At 33.0% G+C, this 15801-nt stretch overlaps 1 protein-coding gene across 2 annotated transcripts; it reads left to right on the top strand.

Moving 5' to 3' along the window:
* Positions 1-1291: 1291 nt before the first annotated feature.
* On the top strand, positions 1292-6690 carry LOC115712360 (sulfate transporter 1.2-like). Of its 2 annotated transcripts, XM_061114186.1 has the most exons (14): positions 1292-1457; positions 2349-2698; positions 2785-2833; positions 2967-3171; positions 3270-3447; positions 3561-3626; positions 3746-3859; positions 3963-4079; positions 4209-4335; positions 4982-5268; positions 5360-5550; positions 5725-5810; positions 6048-6124; positions 6292-6690. In XM_061114186.1, the coding sequence occupies exons 2-14, from the start codon at positions 2381-2383 to the stop codon at positions 6439-6441; spliced, it is 1965 nt and encodes a 654-aa protein (XP_060970169.1). In that variant the 5' UTR covers positions 1292-1457; positions 2349-2380; the 3' UTR covers positions 6442-6690. The 2 variants fall into 2 exon arrangements, with proteins under 2 accessions (XP_060970169.1, XP_060970170.1); XM_061114187.1 differs by lacking the exon at positions 1292-1457 and having other exon boundaries at positions 1918-2698.
* Positions 6691-15801: the final 9111 nt, after the last annotated feature.

Genomic DNA, 15801 nt, shown 5'->3' with positions numbered 1-15801 from the left:
TCGAAAAACTAGGTGCGAGATACGTATACAAAATTTTATGTTAGTTTTTTTCTATGTTATTTGAAAGTGATACAATTAAAAATTAAAGAAAAAATATAATTAGTTATTAGGTGAGATTATTATTATGTGTATCTAAATATTATAGTTTATAATGTTGTCAATGAAAAGTGAATACCGAATGCAATATATTAATGTTTAAGAAAGCTTGATGATTTAAATATATTTTTAAGTTAATCCAAAAATAAATTAAAAATTGATGTTCCAATACTTAAAAGAAACATTACTTAAAGGGGTGTAAGATAAAAAGAAAATTAAAAATCAATCTCTAAATTGTTGATGATTGAAGATAACATTTGTTTAAAAATTGTAGATAAGAAAACTAATGATAGTCATTGGTGGATTTCAATCTTCATTTGCTTCGATAGAGACAATAGTGTAATTTTTGTATTTTGCACTTTTTATTCTAGCCGGGTCCGCATATATTTGGATTGTCCATTTTTTCGTTGATAAAATGAATATGGTAGCGTTGACAAAAAAGTGAAAACCATGTTTAACAAAAAGTGATAGTATTCTATAACAAAATACTATTAAATTATTTGAATTTAAATTATTTTAAAATACTATATTTTATTATAATAAAACTCTATGCGATTAAAATTTTATATTTATCTTTATTCAAAAAAAAAAAAAATTGATTAAAAAAAGAAAAAAATGAAAAGTTTCTATTATTATCTTGTGAAAAAAAATAAAAAGTCACACTTCTTTTTTTATTATTATTACTTATATATTTTGTTATTAACTTGTGAAAAAGAAAAAAGAGAGTGCGGATTGGAATATTATGTGTGATCCCATAGGAATGTCCAAATTGTAACAGGAAAAGGAATACAATAAATAATTAAAAAAAACTGAATCGTAGATGTACAACAGCAAAAACCTAATCGTATTTTTTAGATTTAATGAGATTTATTTTATTTATTTTATTATAGTTAAATAAAAAGTGATCCATGAATTTCTCATAAACCATTTTATTTTTAATATAAATAAAAACTCATCACTCATGAATTTTTCATAAAACAAGAATTCTATTATATAGGCACATTTTATATAGAATAGATATTATAACAACTTCAGTTTAAACCCAATGAAAGATAGTCAATGGTCAACCAGAGAGCTGCTCCAATCAATACCTACACCATGTATGTATTACTTTCATTTTCAGTGGTTCTCCAAAGACCAATTGTTGTTCTTTTATTATTTGACCTTGTGTTAGTACATAGTTCATCAATTTCTCTTTCCAATCATAATTAATGATTATTCCTCTACAATTAATCTATAAAAGCAGAGACTGTGCCTTAACATTCTCCAAAGAAAATATTGAAGATAGCTCTAGTTTCACTTGTATAAGAAGTTGTTTGCTAGCTATAGCTATCTCCATCCAGTCATCTCTTCCGCAGCTGGTATAATTAATTAACAACTATCTATGATAATTTTCATGAATCATCATCTTTGTTTTTTTGGTTCTCACTCTACTAAAGATAAATAAAATTTTTATTTACAACATCATCATTATTATGTATAATATTATTATTAGTTTGATGGTAATTAAATGCAAGATCTAACTAGTACTTATTGTGTACGCAGGCCCGGCCCTGGGCATAGGCGGGCTAGGCCTGTGCCTAGGGCCCACCTATCCCAGGGGCCCAAAAAAAAATATTCTCCTTTTAAAATTATACAATTTTTTTTACTGATTTTCAAAAATACCATATTTTTTCTAAATAAGGGCCCAAAATAATTTTTTTTTCTATGGCCCACTAAGAGTTAGGGCCGGCCCTGTACGTTCGTGTGGGCGGAGGTGAATGCATAAATATCCAATATATATAGTATATAGAATTATCATTTTTATTTTATTTTTTCAATAAAAAAATCATTGATGTGATTGATAACTTGTAGATTACATGCCCTACATGAAAAGCCAAACAGTTCTATTAATTATACATCTTATTATTTATTGAAATATAGTATCTAAGATTGTCCTATTTTTGGCTTTCCTTTTATCAATTTCTTATGGTGCTATGGCCCTTATATTGAGTCTTTTGAGAGAATATTAGAAAGACCCACAAGGGAGTGTGTAAAGGGATGTTTAATGATTGGTTAGGCACGTAAAGTTGTAAACCCAAATTGGTACGATTTTGGATTAATTAGCTAGCAAGGCTTATTCTCTTCACCAAATCCTTTTGTCTCAACCTTATTAATTACCTTCAACACCATTTAAGCTGCCAAATAAGTCTCGAGAGAATGGGCTCTCTAGCTAACTAGTACTTGTACTGTGTACGTGCGTTGGTTTGCAGGTGCATTAATAATTATTAATTTATAATTAATCATGAGTGGAAGAGTTGGTGATGAATTCCAAACGAAGGAAATAGAAGCATGTGACCATTCAGGGAGGCTGCCATATATTCACAAGGTGGGAAAACCTCCCAAGCAAAACCTGCTCAAGGAAATCACCAATGTTGTCAAGGAGACATTCTTTTCAGATGATCCTTTGCGTTCTTTCAAAGACAAACCAAAGTCAAAACAGTTGATGCTCTGTGTCCAAGCAGTTTTCCCTATCTTTGATTGGGGTAGGGACTATAGTCTTGCCAAATTTAAAGGAGATCTCATTTCTGGCCTCACCCTTGCCAGCCTTGTTATTCCTCAGGTACTACACTTACAAACACATGACTTTTATATCTATATATTCTACATACAAGCTTCTTCTAATAGTTATTTTTTGTTATATACTAGGATATTGGATATGCAAAGCTTGCTAATCTGCCTCCTCAAAATGGATTATGTGAGTTTTGTAATTTTGTCACTGGCTAGTTAGAAGAGCTAGCTTTGATTGAATTTCTTTTTCCATATATATACTAGTTACGTACGTGTGTACAATTAATTGTCAATCTCAACATATAAATATATATATGCAGATAGTAGCTTTGTTCCACCTCTTGTCTATGCTTTCATGGGAAGCTCAAGAGACATAGCCATAGGGCCAGTGGCTGTAGTGTCTCTTTTGCTTGGAGATCTTCTTCAGGCTGAGATTGATCCTAAAGATGCCATTCCCTATAGACGTCTCGCTTTTACAGCTACATTTTTCGCCGGACTCACTCAATTGGCACTTGGTTTTTTCAGGTTAATTATAGTTTTCAAATATATTCATAATTAGTAGCAAATACTTTTTCTTCTTTTCTTGATTTTATTGGCTGCCTTGGATCCTGCTGCCATTTCAGATTGGGCTTCTTGATTGAGTTTCTATCTCATGCTGCCATTGTTGGGTTCATGGGAGGAGCTGCTATAACGATTTCACTTCAGCAGCTCAAAGGTTTGCTTGGTATACAAAAGAAATTCACAAAGAAGACTGATATTGTCTCTGTTATGCGCTCAGTCTTCAACTCAGCCCACCATGGGGTACCAATGAAAATATAACTAATTTTAATTTTATTATTTTGTCCTACTGCTATTATTTTAGCTTTAGATATGAATTATAACAATTTTCAATCAATTTATATTTCCTTCTACAGTGGAACTGGCAAACTATAGTAATAGCGGTCACTTTCTTGGCTTTTCTCCTGGCCGCCAAACACATAGTAAGAACAATCCAATTCCATATGTCTCTTCAACTTTTTGTTGCTTATAATTTAAATATTATTAAATATTCAGTCTTTTTAATTAATTTTTTTCTACCTTGTTTGGATTGGATGAACAGGGGAAAAGAAACAAGAAGTATTTTTGGGTGCCGGCAGTTGCTCCTATGATCTCTGTTGTTGTGTCCACTTTTTGTGTTTACATAACTCGTGCTGATAAAGATGGTGTTCAGATAGTATGTTGGATCTTGTACAAGTGTTACCAATAATATGTTTTAGTGATTTAATAATTAGCCTCATGAGTTAAGCTGCAATGAATATTAATTGTGCTATATTCAGGTGAACCATATTGAAAAGGGCATAAATCCAATCTCAGCTAATGATCTATTCCTCTCTGGAGAATATGTTGGTAAAGCCTTTAGGATAGGCGTTGTGGCTGGTATCATAGCGCTAACAGTAAGTACTAATTAATGCTTGATAAAATTTTATATTGGAAAGCCAAATGGTTTCTCCTATGAACATATAATATAACAAAATTAATTAACTATTTATAAGGCCATTTTGTTTTCTTAATCAATATATCAGGAAGCAATAGCAATTGGAAGAACATTTGCAGCCATGAAGGACTATCAGATTGATGGCAACAAAGAAATGGTGGCATTAGGAACGATGAACATTGTTGGTTCTTTGACCTCTTGTTATGTAACTACAGGTACTGATCAGATCGATTAAGAAAAGGCTAATTAGGATTTTTGCCTTTTGAATTTTGAGATGTACCAAATCATGCCCCTCAACTTTTAAGTTGTTAAAAATGCCCTTAAACTATTGAGATGGTTGGATTTAAGGATTTTTTTTTTTAATTTTAGTAAAAAAGTCTAACATGGATGAAAGTTCAGGGACCATTATTTAGTACATGTGAAAATTCGAGGGCATGATTTGATAAATATCAAAGTTGGGGAGCATGGTTTAGTACATAAACAATCATTGAATAGTAAAATTGAATGAAATTAGACAAAAGTCCTTAAATCCAACAATCTCAATAATTCAGGGGTATTTTAAACGACCTTAAAAATTCAGAAAGCGGGAGCAAAAATTTTAATTAGCCTTAACAAAACAACGGCTAAAAGATAATTTAGAAAACTTCACAAACAGACATATATACAATATCTTGACAGCACTAAATACATATGATTTAGCCATTATATAAAATATACAAACTAATGCGATGTACTAAAAGTACAAAGCAATAATTACACCGTACTTTTAAGTGCTACACTTAACGATTGTGCATGTGTTCTATTTTAAGTGAGTATAGGTGAATTAATTAACAGAAATTGATTATTAATTTAAAATGGCAGGAGGGTTTGCTCGGACGGCTGTGAATAACATGGCAGGGTGCCACACGGTCGTGTCGAACATGGTAATGGCGGGTGTGGTGTTCCTAACGCTACAGCTGATCACACCGTTATTCAAGTACACACCCAGCGCTATCCTTGCATCCATCATCATTGCTGCGGTGATAAGCTTGCTTGACTTTGAGGCTGCAATTCTCATATGGAAGATCGACAAACTAGACTTCCTCGCTTGCATGGGAGCTTTCTTCGGCGTTGTTTTCATTTCTGTTGAGATTGGTTTACTAATTGCGGTAATTAATTAACTAACTCATATTAATTTTGTATATCATGTAACTTTAATTATTATACATATAACAATGACTACTATAATTATTTTTATAGGTTTCTCTATCTCTTGCTAAAATTCTTTTGCAAGTGACGAGACCACGAACTGCCGTACTTGGAAAGCTACCTATGACTAGTGTGTACAGGAACACCCTGCAATACCCAGAAGCAAGACAAATTCCTGGAATTTTAATTATCAGAGTTGATTCTGCTATTTACTTTACTAACTCTAACTATATTAAACACAGGTATCTAATGCTGTGATTATAGTTTATATTACTAAATTATATTACAAAAGTGAGGAAGATGCTTAATCAGCACTCTTATTATTAATTATTTAATTAGGAAGATGTGAGAATTGTTATAAAAATTATTAGAAAGATGCATATATCGAACTAGTCAAACTTTACTTTTGGTGTCAGAATTCTGAGGTGGCTAACTGAGGAAGAAGAGCGAGTGGATGAATGTCATCTACCAAAAATTCAACATTTGATTGTAGAGATGTCACGTAAGCAATTAATTATTATAATTATCTTTTTTCAATAATAATTGTGTGGTGATTTTTATTATAGTTGTCGAAATTGATACTTTAGACTGGAAGAAACTTTTTGTTTATTACTACCTCTATTTTATTTTAAAACTTTTCAATAAAAAAAAAATAATTTCTTCCAAAAATCATTCTTGTATAGTGGTTATGGAGTGATTATATTTGGCATTGATCATCACAAATAATGTTTTATTGTAGCTGTTACTGACATTGATACCAGTGGCATCCATGCTTTGGAAGAATTATACAAGAACCTTCAGAAGAGAGAGATTCAGGTAATCAATCTATATGTAACATTTTTAAGTGTCTCAATTATAGAGTATTTAATTCAATTTGATAAACTCTGAATTGAGTTTGATTGAAGAAGACGATATAATAGTAAAAATTAGTAGTTGTTTGGTGATAATGATAATTAATGTTTGGTTGGTTGGGATATATATAGCTTGGATTAGCAAATCCATGTACAACTGTGATGGAGAAGCTATACCAATCAGAATTTGCAGATGAGATTGGGGAGAGCAACATCTTTCCCTCCGTCGGAGATGCTATTCACACATTTCAACCCAAAACTATCATCACCGAAGAACCTTGACACCATAAATTTCATTATTTCTCAAGTTCTGTAAATGTCATCTGTATTTTAATACGAATTAATGGTCTTTTTTTACCGTAGGGAATTGTCATAAATATGGAGCTTTGTCCTTTTTTTCACACCTGTGTAAGAAATTGTTGCAGTGGTCGAAAAACTAAAAAGTTAATAATTATATAAAGTGAAACATGAAATATGGAATTTTATAAAAAAAAAAAATTACAAAAATATGACATTTTTAGGTTTGTTATTCTTCTATGGTAATTTTTTACATTTAAAATTTTTTATGGTATTTGATATGCCATATTTTAGTTTTTAACAAAAAAATAAATAAATAAATAAATAGTAATTTAAATAAAAAAAAGAAATTTTTACATGAAAAATCACTTTTGCACAATTTATTACTAAAATACTCCTACACGCCTATACCAACTTTTTTACTTACAATGTTAGTTTTATTACACAAATACCACTTAGTCATCATTCCATCCATCATCAATCAAATCCTACTCTCTTGCCTCTCTTTTTTCATTTTCTATCAATCAATCCATCATTTCACTCTCTTTTTTTCTTCTTTTCATTTTATTTTTAATTTTATTTCAGTTTTTAATTTTTTATTTTTAATTTTATTTCAGTTTTTAATTTTTTATTTTTATTTTTAATTTTTTTTCCATAACAATTCTTCTTTTATTTTTATTTTTAATTTTTAATTGTAAAGGTAGTTTCTTATATATTGTTGCTTAGGTCTAGGATTGACTTCTATCAATCAATCCATCATTTCACTCTCTTTTTTTCTTCTTTTCTTTTTATTTTTAATTTTATTTCAGTTTTTAATTTTTAATTTTTAATTTTATTTCAGTTTTTAATTTTTAATTTTTTTACATAACAATTCTTCTTTTATTTTTATTTTTAATTTTTAATTGTAAAGCTAGTTTCTTATATATTCTTACGAAGAAACGGACCTTGATAACATATGGAGCGACTGTGTAGAGAATAAAGCCACAAAGAGTATAGACAACAAAAGCTAATACCTGAAGACAAAATCAAATAATAAAGAATAGTCGAAGTCAAGGAAAGTGTTCTGAGAAATGAAAAATATTTTCACTGGTTTTAGGCACAATCTTAGGAAATCATTGTGCTTCTTATGTATGTTTGCTCAACAAATAATGCAGAGATTTCATTGTCAACGTTTCTGGGAAAAAAGCTAATGTTGGTGCTGATGTTCGAACCGAGGTTTGTTTTCGATTTCTTTTTGGTTTTCTCCCATATTTGAAATTTTACACCTTGTGTATGTATTTTTTTAATATGTTTTTATCTAGTTGTTTCCTGTCCATTTTTATATCATCAATGGGTAACAATGAGATTTATCATGGATGTTGATGTTCAAAGAGTTTTTCCTGTATTTTAGTTTGTATACAGTTGTTTTGTAGTTTTATTATAGTTTTGCTACTTGCATATGTTATTTCACTATAAAATTAATATGCAACTATTTGCACAAAACTTACTATGTATAACTACTATTTCTTAGTCCCCATCAAATTAAATTCTTGCATAATATATAAACTATCATAAAACGATAATGCAACTATAAGGCAACTATTTGCACTTGCATACAGTTGTTTTGTAGTTTTATTATAGTTTTGCTACTTGCATATGTTATTTCACTATAAAATTAATATGCAACTATTTGCACAAAACTTACTATGTATAACTACTATTTCTTAGTCCCCATCAAATTAAATTCTTGCATAATATATAAACTATCATAAAACGATAATGCAACTATAAGGCAACCAAAACAAAAAATATATCAAAATGTAACTGTATATAACGTAGATGTATTATTCATGAGGTTTTTTTAAAAATTTTCACATCATACATTGTTTTGAATTTGGTGGGAGGTCCAGATCTGTTTGTTACAGATCTACATTTCATGAATCTGGATTTCGATATTAGGGGGAGTTGTTTTGATCGAATAAAACAGAAAACAAATGTGTAATTTCAGTTTCTTCACAGTTTTTCTGATTTTTTTTTCGTCATTTTCAGTTTAGATCATTACAGGTATTCTTTTCCAGTTGATTTTGCCAGATGTAATAGTTGTATTTTTCTCGTTTTGGTTTCATTTTGGTTGTTTTGCGGTTTTGAAACGAGCGCGTATTTTCATCTTCATGGTTCGCTCTGTACAGCTGAAGGCTTAGTGCATGTGGTATTTTTGTAAATATTTGTATATGGACTGTATAAATGTTTAATGGGCCGGCCCAAAGTATTTTTGTAATTTTTTTTCCTTTTTTGTATTTTTTTGTTTTTTTCCCTAAAAAAATAGGTTTAATTTTCTGAAGAAAAAAAAAGCAGCATCTACAGTTGAGATCATTTTTTATTTATTTTTGTGTTTTATTTTTTAAAAAATTAAAAAAAAAACACATAAATTTAAAGATGTTTATGACATTTTTGTGACTTTTTCCTATATTTATAAGTTTTTTTTTTTTAAAAAAAAAATGTTATATTTAGTGTAATTAAGTATTTATGCCATACATATAGGGACACGGGACAAACTTTCACAGAATGTATTTCGTGATGTACAGCAACCGTTAGGTGGGGGAGTTATTTGATCTGAGGACTGGGGTTGATCTAGGGGTAATTAAAGTTAAAAAATAGTAACGTACCCTGAGACCCATCTAATGTCCCACGAAATACATTCCGTCAAAGTACATCACGACACAAAATCGTGTCCCTATATATATCAAAACTTATTTTAATTTTCCCATATTTTTGTAAATAGCCCTACTTTTTAAGCATCTCCTTGAATCTATCCCAGCCTCATAAAGTTTCTCCATCTCAAATTATCTAAATTGAGTGATTTATGCCCTGAATTTAGAAGTCTTGGAAGGAGCAAAGAATTGGTGAGGAACTTTTGAGCGGTCTCTTCCTAAGTGAGTGCATTAGGAGGCGAAGATTGATACCATGAACGAGCTCGGTCTCTCAAAGAGAAAGAGAAGAGTCTAAGTCTGATTATGTCTAGTGGAACTTCATTTATCTTTATTGTGTCACAAATTTTTAAGAAAGTAGACAAGTGAATGTTTGGGTCTTCATTAGGCAAACTAGAGTATTGATTTTGTTGTAACATACTAACTAATGTAAGTTTCAATTCGGAGTTGTTCACATTCACTTGCTGTTTTTTTTACACTCAAAAAATCATCATTGACAACCGGCTTAAAATAGTCTCTCAAGGTCCGGTTAGATTTGGCACCATTAGCAACATTGTTATTGATATTTTTGTTAAGTCTGTTATCACTCATCTTTCTTGCTCTAGCTCATAGTTCTCTTCTGATTGACTTGAAAGTTCTTTCAACTTCAGGATCAAAAGGTAAGAGAGGTGAACTACGAGCTTTGTGCATGCACACAACAACAATTAAAAATAAATTTTTTAAAAAAACTAAATAAATAAATAATAATAAATAGATTAAATTTTACAATTTCTTCACTATATTAATTAAAAATTTAAACTTTTTAATCCCTAGAAACGCCACCAAATTTTTTTTGCAAATTATATATATATATATATATGCTTGTAAGTGCACAAATCGACAAATAATAATAGTAGTCAAGAGACCGATATCGTCCCACAAAGATTAAAAAATAATTAAAATAATTAATTATAACAAATATTAAAATCTAATTCTATCTAAACAATTGATTTTGAGTTATGTTAGAAAATTAAAAGAGAATAGAAAGAACGAGAATAATAAATTAGAGTTGAGAATAATCAGATAGAATAATTGTTAAGGTTTCGATTTCACCTTAATATAACTATGATTTTTATCATTAATGTGACTAGCTTATTCTAATATTTTGAAGAGCCTGGAGCAATATTGTATCTTTATACCCTCTCTCGAGTGTCGCATAAAGAATGTGTAAGTAAATAATAGCCTATATCTCTATACCACCATTATACCTCACCTTCCTTAAGTCTCAGTCTAAAAACAATCCTAAATATTCTATCTCTCAATTTCACAATTTATAACTATTTCGGTTACCTAAGTGCTTATCTCTTGATCTTACACCACCTAAGTTGATCTACCCGATGCCCGATTGCTTAAAAGTTCCCTCTCGAGTAATAAATCTCACAATCTAGATGAATGCCTTAATTATAATCACATAAAGTAAAACCACATATAAATCATAATAATGGTAGCAATTAAACAAGGTAAAATCACATAAAAAATATTGAACTAAACTAAATATTGCATTAAATCATAAAATCAAAGTCATAATTTGAGATCCATCTAAACCTAACAACTAAGAAAATTAGCCATACATAATGTGGCACATCATCTCAAAATATTATTTATAATCTGAATAATACTGAAAAAATAAAGAAGAAATAAGAAGAAGAATCAATATAAAATCTTGAATACAACTTATGATTGCTTCCTTGATCTCTTAAACTTGATTCTCTCTTTAAAGTTGTGTTTTCTCTTTATCTTTCGGTGTTTTGGAGCCAAAATTATAATGCTCTTTTCATAGGCCACAAAGGATGAAAAAGATAAGAACTCAAAACGTGTACGGATGGTGCTATGGCGCCAAGAAAGATTCTCAAATTTGCGAACATGTGAAAATCATCTTTTTTATCATTTTTTTCTTCTTTCCAGGCATGTGCTATAGCGCCTACATCAAGGAACCATAGCTTCGAAGGCCAATTTTCATCACTTGCTTATTCTCAACTCGTGCACTTCCTGGTTTCAGTCCTTTGCTCAAATGTGTACCGTTTACTCGTAATTTTATCCTTTTAAGCTTAATATTGCACACTACTGAGAACACATAAAATCCAACCAAAAACTCAAAGAAAACAACTTAAAACAAGAATAAATAAGAGTAGATGAATGCATAAAAACTTGCTTGCCTATGATCTTCCATTATAACATCCAATAAGCAGGTGTGGTTGTTGACATATTTTCTGACCTTGAAAGTTTGTGTATATTTCAGTTTTGAAGCATACAGAAACCAGTTACAGTTTGCATCTACACAAGTACCATGGATTCCTTTAGTTCTAATTTGAAAGTTGTGTTCATTAGCATAAAAATTGATTGTAGTTTTCAGAATGTACTTATAACTGTATATTTTTCCTTCGTTGATCTCAAAGACCATATAATCTGCGATAATTTCTTTTTGTTGCTTCATTTTTTTTGTATAATAAAATCAGTAACTTCTCCAGCTATTTAGAACATGTTTGGAGAGCTTTCTACCTGGTTGTACTCAATTGAATCCTCTCTTTCATTCTCGAATTGTTTGTTGAATAGTTAGTTGTGTATTTATAGAACTAGCTCTTTAACAATCTTTTTTTGTATTTGCATCGGTAGTTCAGAAGGAGGATTTTCTAATGTTTGTATATGTGTCTCTTTTATCGCTGTGATGCATAGTGGAGAATCAATTACTCATGTCTGTGTCTTTCTGAGCTCAATATAAAACATGAGGGAGTTATCACTTAGTAGCTTCATTGGTGTTGTTTCTAGTGATATATAGTAGCAGATGTCGATGTTATTTCTAATGCAATTTATCTTAGTTTTTATAATCGTCTGTCTATTGGCCCCCATTCTTGATTACACAAATGATGTGTTCCATTCTTGCATTTTAAAAGAAAAGGTATGATTAGCATTGCATTGTAACTTCATTATTGGAATTGATTTTTTTTTTTATCTTTTTGTGTATGTGTTGTTTTGGTTTTTTTTATAATCTTTTTTTTTTCTTTTTATTTAGAATTGGATTTTTAATTCATCTTTTATTATCAATTTTTGATGTGTCCTGTTCTAATGTGATATTTTAGTTATTGCTCTTGTAGTCAGAACTAGTGTTATATTTATGTACGTGTATATATATTAAAATTAAAAATTCTAATTCTACTTCAATATATTATTATTATCTATATTTCATATTTTATTTTATCATTATAAAAAAATATAATTTTGTGTAGAACGAATTCACTTGTTTTGAAGATTTTGTAAATTTGTTGGAGTGAATGAATATATTGCTCTGTTTTTTGGTCAATTTGTTTATTTTTTTTAATCGAATGTTTTTCTTTGTTGTTTGTTGTTGCAGATTCTTTTTACGTTTTATGTTTTGCAGGTCGTCGAAGGAATAGAAGTTGATTCGATAGTGGAGAAGATGATTAGCACTATTATTGATGATCCACGACAACAATTGAAGCTGAGGAAGGTGATTGATAGTGAATCAACGATGGACAATTTGACGTTTGAGGTTGTCAACAGCAACCAATTACAGTTATGGAGGAATCTGATAGGATCTCCCCCGTCAATGTGATCCCAATTGCAAAACCAGCAAGAAAAAAATGAACGTTGCAGAAGAAGAGAAGAATAACAATAGAGTATTGGATGATAAAAATGGCAGCAACCTTGTATTGATATCCAGGAATTTGAGAGCCTGGTTCTCTCCCACAATTGGTTACAAGCTAAACAGAATTTTCATGCCTTCACAAAGAAAAACCAGCTAACTTTTATTCAAACTTACGGGTGTAGCAAAAACTCACCACACGAGAACAAAACTCACCTAAAAAACTGTCAGCTCACCTTTAATTCCCTACAGCATTGCCCGAACCCTTTTTCATACACCTTTGAGCATAAACATAAGTGATAGGCGGTCTATCAATACACCCCCGCCCACCCAACAAGTCTCACCTTGTCCTCAAGGTGAAAGTGCGGAAATTGCTCACGAATGACAGAGAACTCCTCATAGGTGGCCTCTGTTGCAGGCAGGTTGCACCACTTGATGAGAGCTTGAGGAGCTGTCAAGACTTCCTCGGGTTCGAGCATCCATTTCAAGTCAGCAGTAAGTCCCGGAGGTAGAACCATTGGCTGTTGTTGTGGTCCCAAGGCCGCCCGAAGGAGTGACACATGGAAGACAGGGTGAATATTAGCATGTGCAGGCAGCTGCAACTTATATGCCGTTGCACCCACCCGAGCTAACACTGGAAATGGACCAAAATACCGAGGAGAGAGCTTCTCGTTAATCCTCTTTGCGACTGTCCTTTGTCGGTATGGCCGGAGTTCGACATACACCAAATCACCCACTTCAAAAGTTACGTCTCTCCGTTTCTTGTCACCTTGTGCCTTCATCTTCTATTGAGCCCGCTGTAAGTTCTCCTTTACCAATACAATAGTAGCATCTCGTGCTTGGAGTTGTTGCTCGACTTCCAAAACTTTCGTACTGGCTGGTTCAAATCGAAGTAGTGGGGGTGGCTCACGGTTATAGAGTGCTTTGAATGGGGTCATCCCGACAAAGACATGGTAAGTAGTATTATACCAATATTCGGCCCAAGCCAACCACTTAACCCATTTGTTGGGCTGGACTCCCACGAAACACCGGAGATAGGTCTCGAGACAACAATTGACCACCTCAGTTTGTCCATCAGATTGGGGGTGGTAAGCGGTGCTCTGTTTCAATTGCGTCCCTTGTAAGCGGAACAACTCCTTCCAAAAGAGACTTAGGAAGATCTTATCTCGATCAGACACAATTGAACGAGGAAAACCATGGAGTTTTACCACATCACGCACAAATATTTCAGCAACCGTCGCTGCGGTGTATGGATGACGGAGAGGGATGAAATGGCCACATTTCGTCAAACAATCCACCACCACCAAGATTGAATCAAACCCATGAGACATGGGCAGTCCCTCAATAAAATCCATTGAGATATCATCCCAAACTTGTTCCGGTATGGGAAGAGGGTTCAATAAACTAGCCGGAGACTGTGCCATATACTTATTTTGTTGACATATGGCACATTCAGCGACAAATTTTTGAACATCTTTCCGCATTCCTGGCCAATATAGATCAGCCGCCACTTTTTGAAAGGTCTTAAATATGCCTGAATGCCCCCCAACTGGGCTGCCATGGTACTCTTATAAAATTAAAGGAATGAAAGGTGAGGTGGAGGGCAATACTAACCGTCCCCTGAACCGTAAGACCCCTTGGACCAAGCTATATCCGCCCCAACTTGTCCCTTGGACAATTCAGCTAGAACTTTGGACAACATCGGGTCCGTTTGCACTTGGGATTGTAATCCAGAATCGAAATAACTTGGGGAACAGAAATGGCAGCTAGAGAAGTGGGCAGTAGAACCCGTGAAAGTGCATCAGCCGCCTTGTTCTCGATCCCAAGGCGATATTGAATCTCAAAGTCATACCCAAGTAACTTAGTTAACCATTTCTGGTGTTCCTCTGCCACTAATCTCTGCTCCAGCAAGTACTTAAGGCTTCGCAGGTCCGTGCGGACTATAAATCGGTGAACCAACAAATAAGGACACCATTTTTGAAAGGCCAACACAATAGCCATCAACTCCCGCTCATAGACTGACTTTACTTGGGTTCGAGGCGATAGAGCTTCGCTGATATAAGCAATGGGGCGCTTGTTTTGCATGAAGACAGCACCCAATCCAACACCTGAAGCATCTGTTTCCACAATAAAAGGGCTGGAAAATTCGGATAAGGCGAGTACCGGCACTGAACACATAGCCTCCTTAAGTTGGAGAAAGGCTTGTTGGGCTTCCGAGGTCCATCCGAAAGCATCTTTCTTAAGCTGGTCTGTCAAAGGGCGAGCAATAGAACCATAATTCCTCACAAATTTCCGATAATAACCTATTAACCCCAAAAATCATCGCAGCTCTTTAATAGTCCTTGGTATTGGCCATTGTGACATGGCTGCCACCTTTGTCGGGTCAGCTGAAACTCCATGGGCTGAGACGATGTGCCCCAAATACTCCACGGTGTCAGTGCCAAACACGCATTTCTTCCAGTTTGCGTATAATTGATGTTGTTATCGGCGTCTTAGAACCTCTTCTAAATGGTTGACATGTGTTTCCATCGATGGGCTATACACCAAGATATCGTCGAAGAAAAATAGCACCGTGTGGCGAAGGAGATCTCGAAAAATGGTGTTCATTAGAGCCTGAAAAGTGGCAGGTGCGTTAGTGAGGCTGAAAGGCATCACCAAGAACTCGCAGTGGCCCTCGTGTGTGCGAAAAGCGATCTTCTTCACATCTTTTGCTGCCATTCGGATCTGGTGGTACTTGGATTTGAGATCTAACTTTGAGAACACCTTCGTTCCTTGTAGTTCATCCAGGAGCTCATCAATGACCAAAATAGGAAATTTGTCGGCTACCATCTCTCTATTTAAGGCCTGGTAGTCAATACAAAACCGCCAACTCCCGTCCTTCTTTCGAACTAACAAAACAGGACTTGAGAAAGGATTGTTGCTTGGTACACAAATGTCGGACTGAAGCATATCTCTCACCATTTTTCTATCTCATCCTTCTGAGTTTGGGCATAATGATAAGGACGGACGGAGATTGGC

The sequence above is a fragment of the Cannabis sativa genome, chromosome 4, assembly GCF_029168945.1.
Source record: "Cannabis sativa cultivar Pink pepper isolate KNU-18-1 chromosome 4, ASM2916894v1, whole genome shotgun sequence".
NCBI classification, from domain to species: domain Eukaryota; kingdom Viridiplantae; phylum Streptophyta; class Magnoliopsida; order Rosales; family Cannabaceae; genus Cannabis; species Cannabis sativa.
This window is presented reverse-complemented; position numbering and strand designations above follow the sequence as displayed.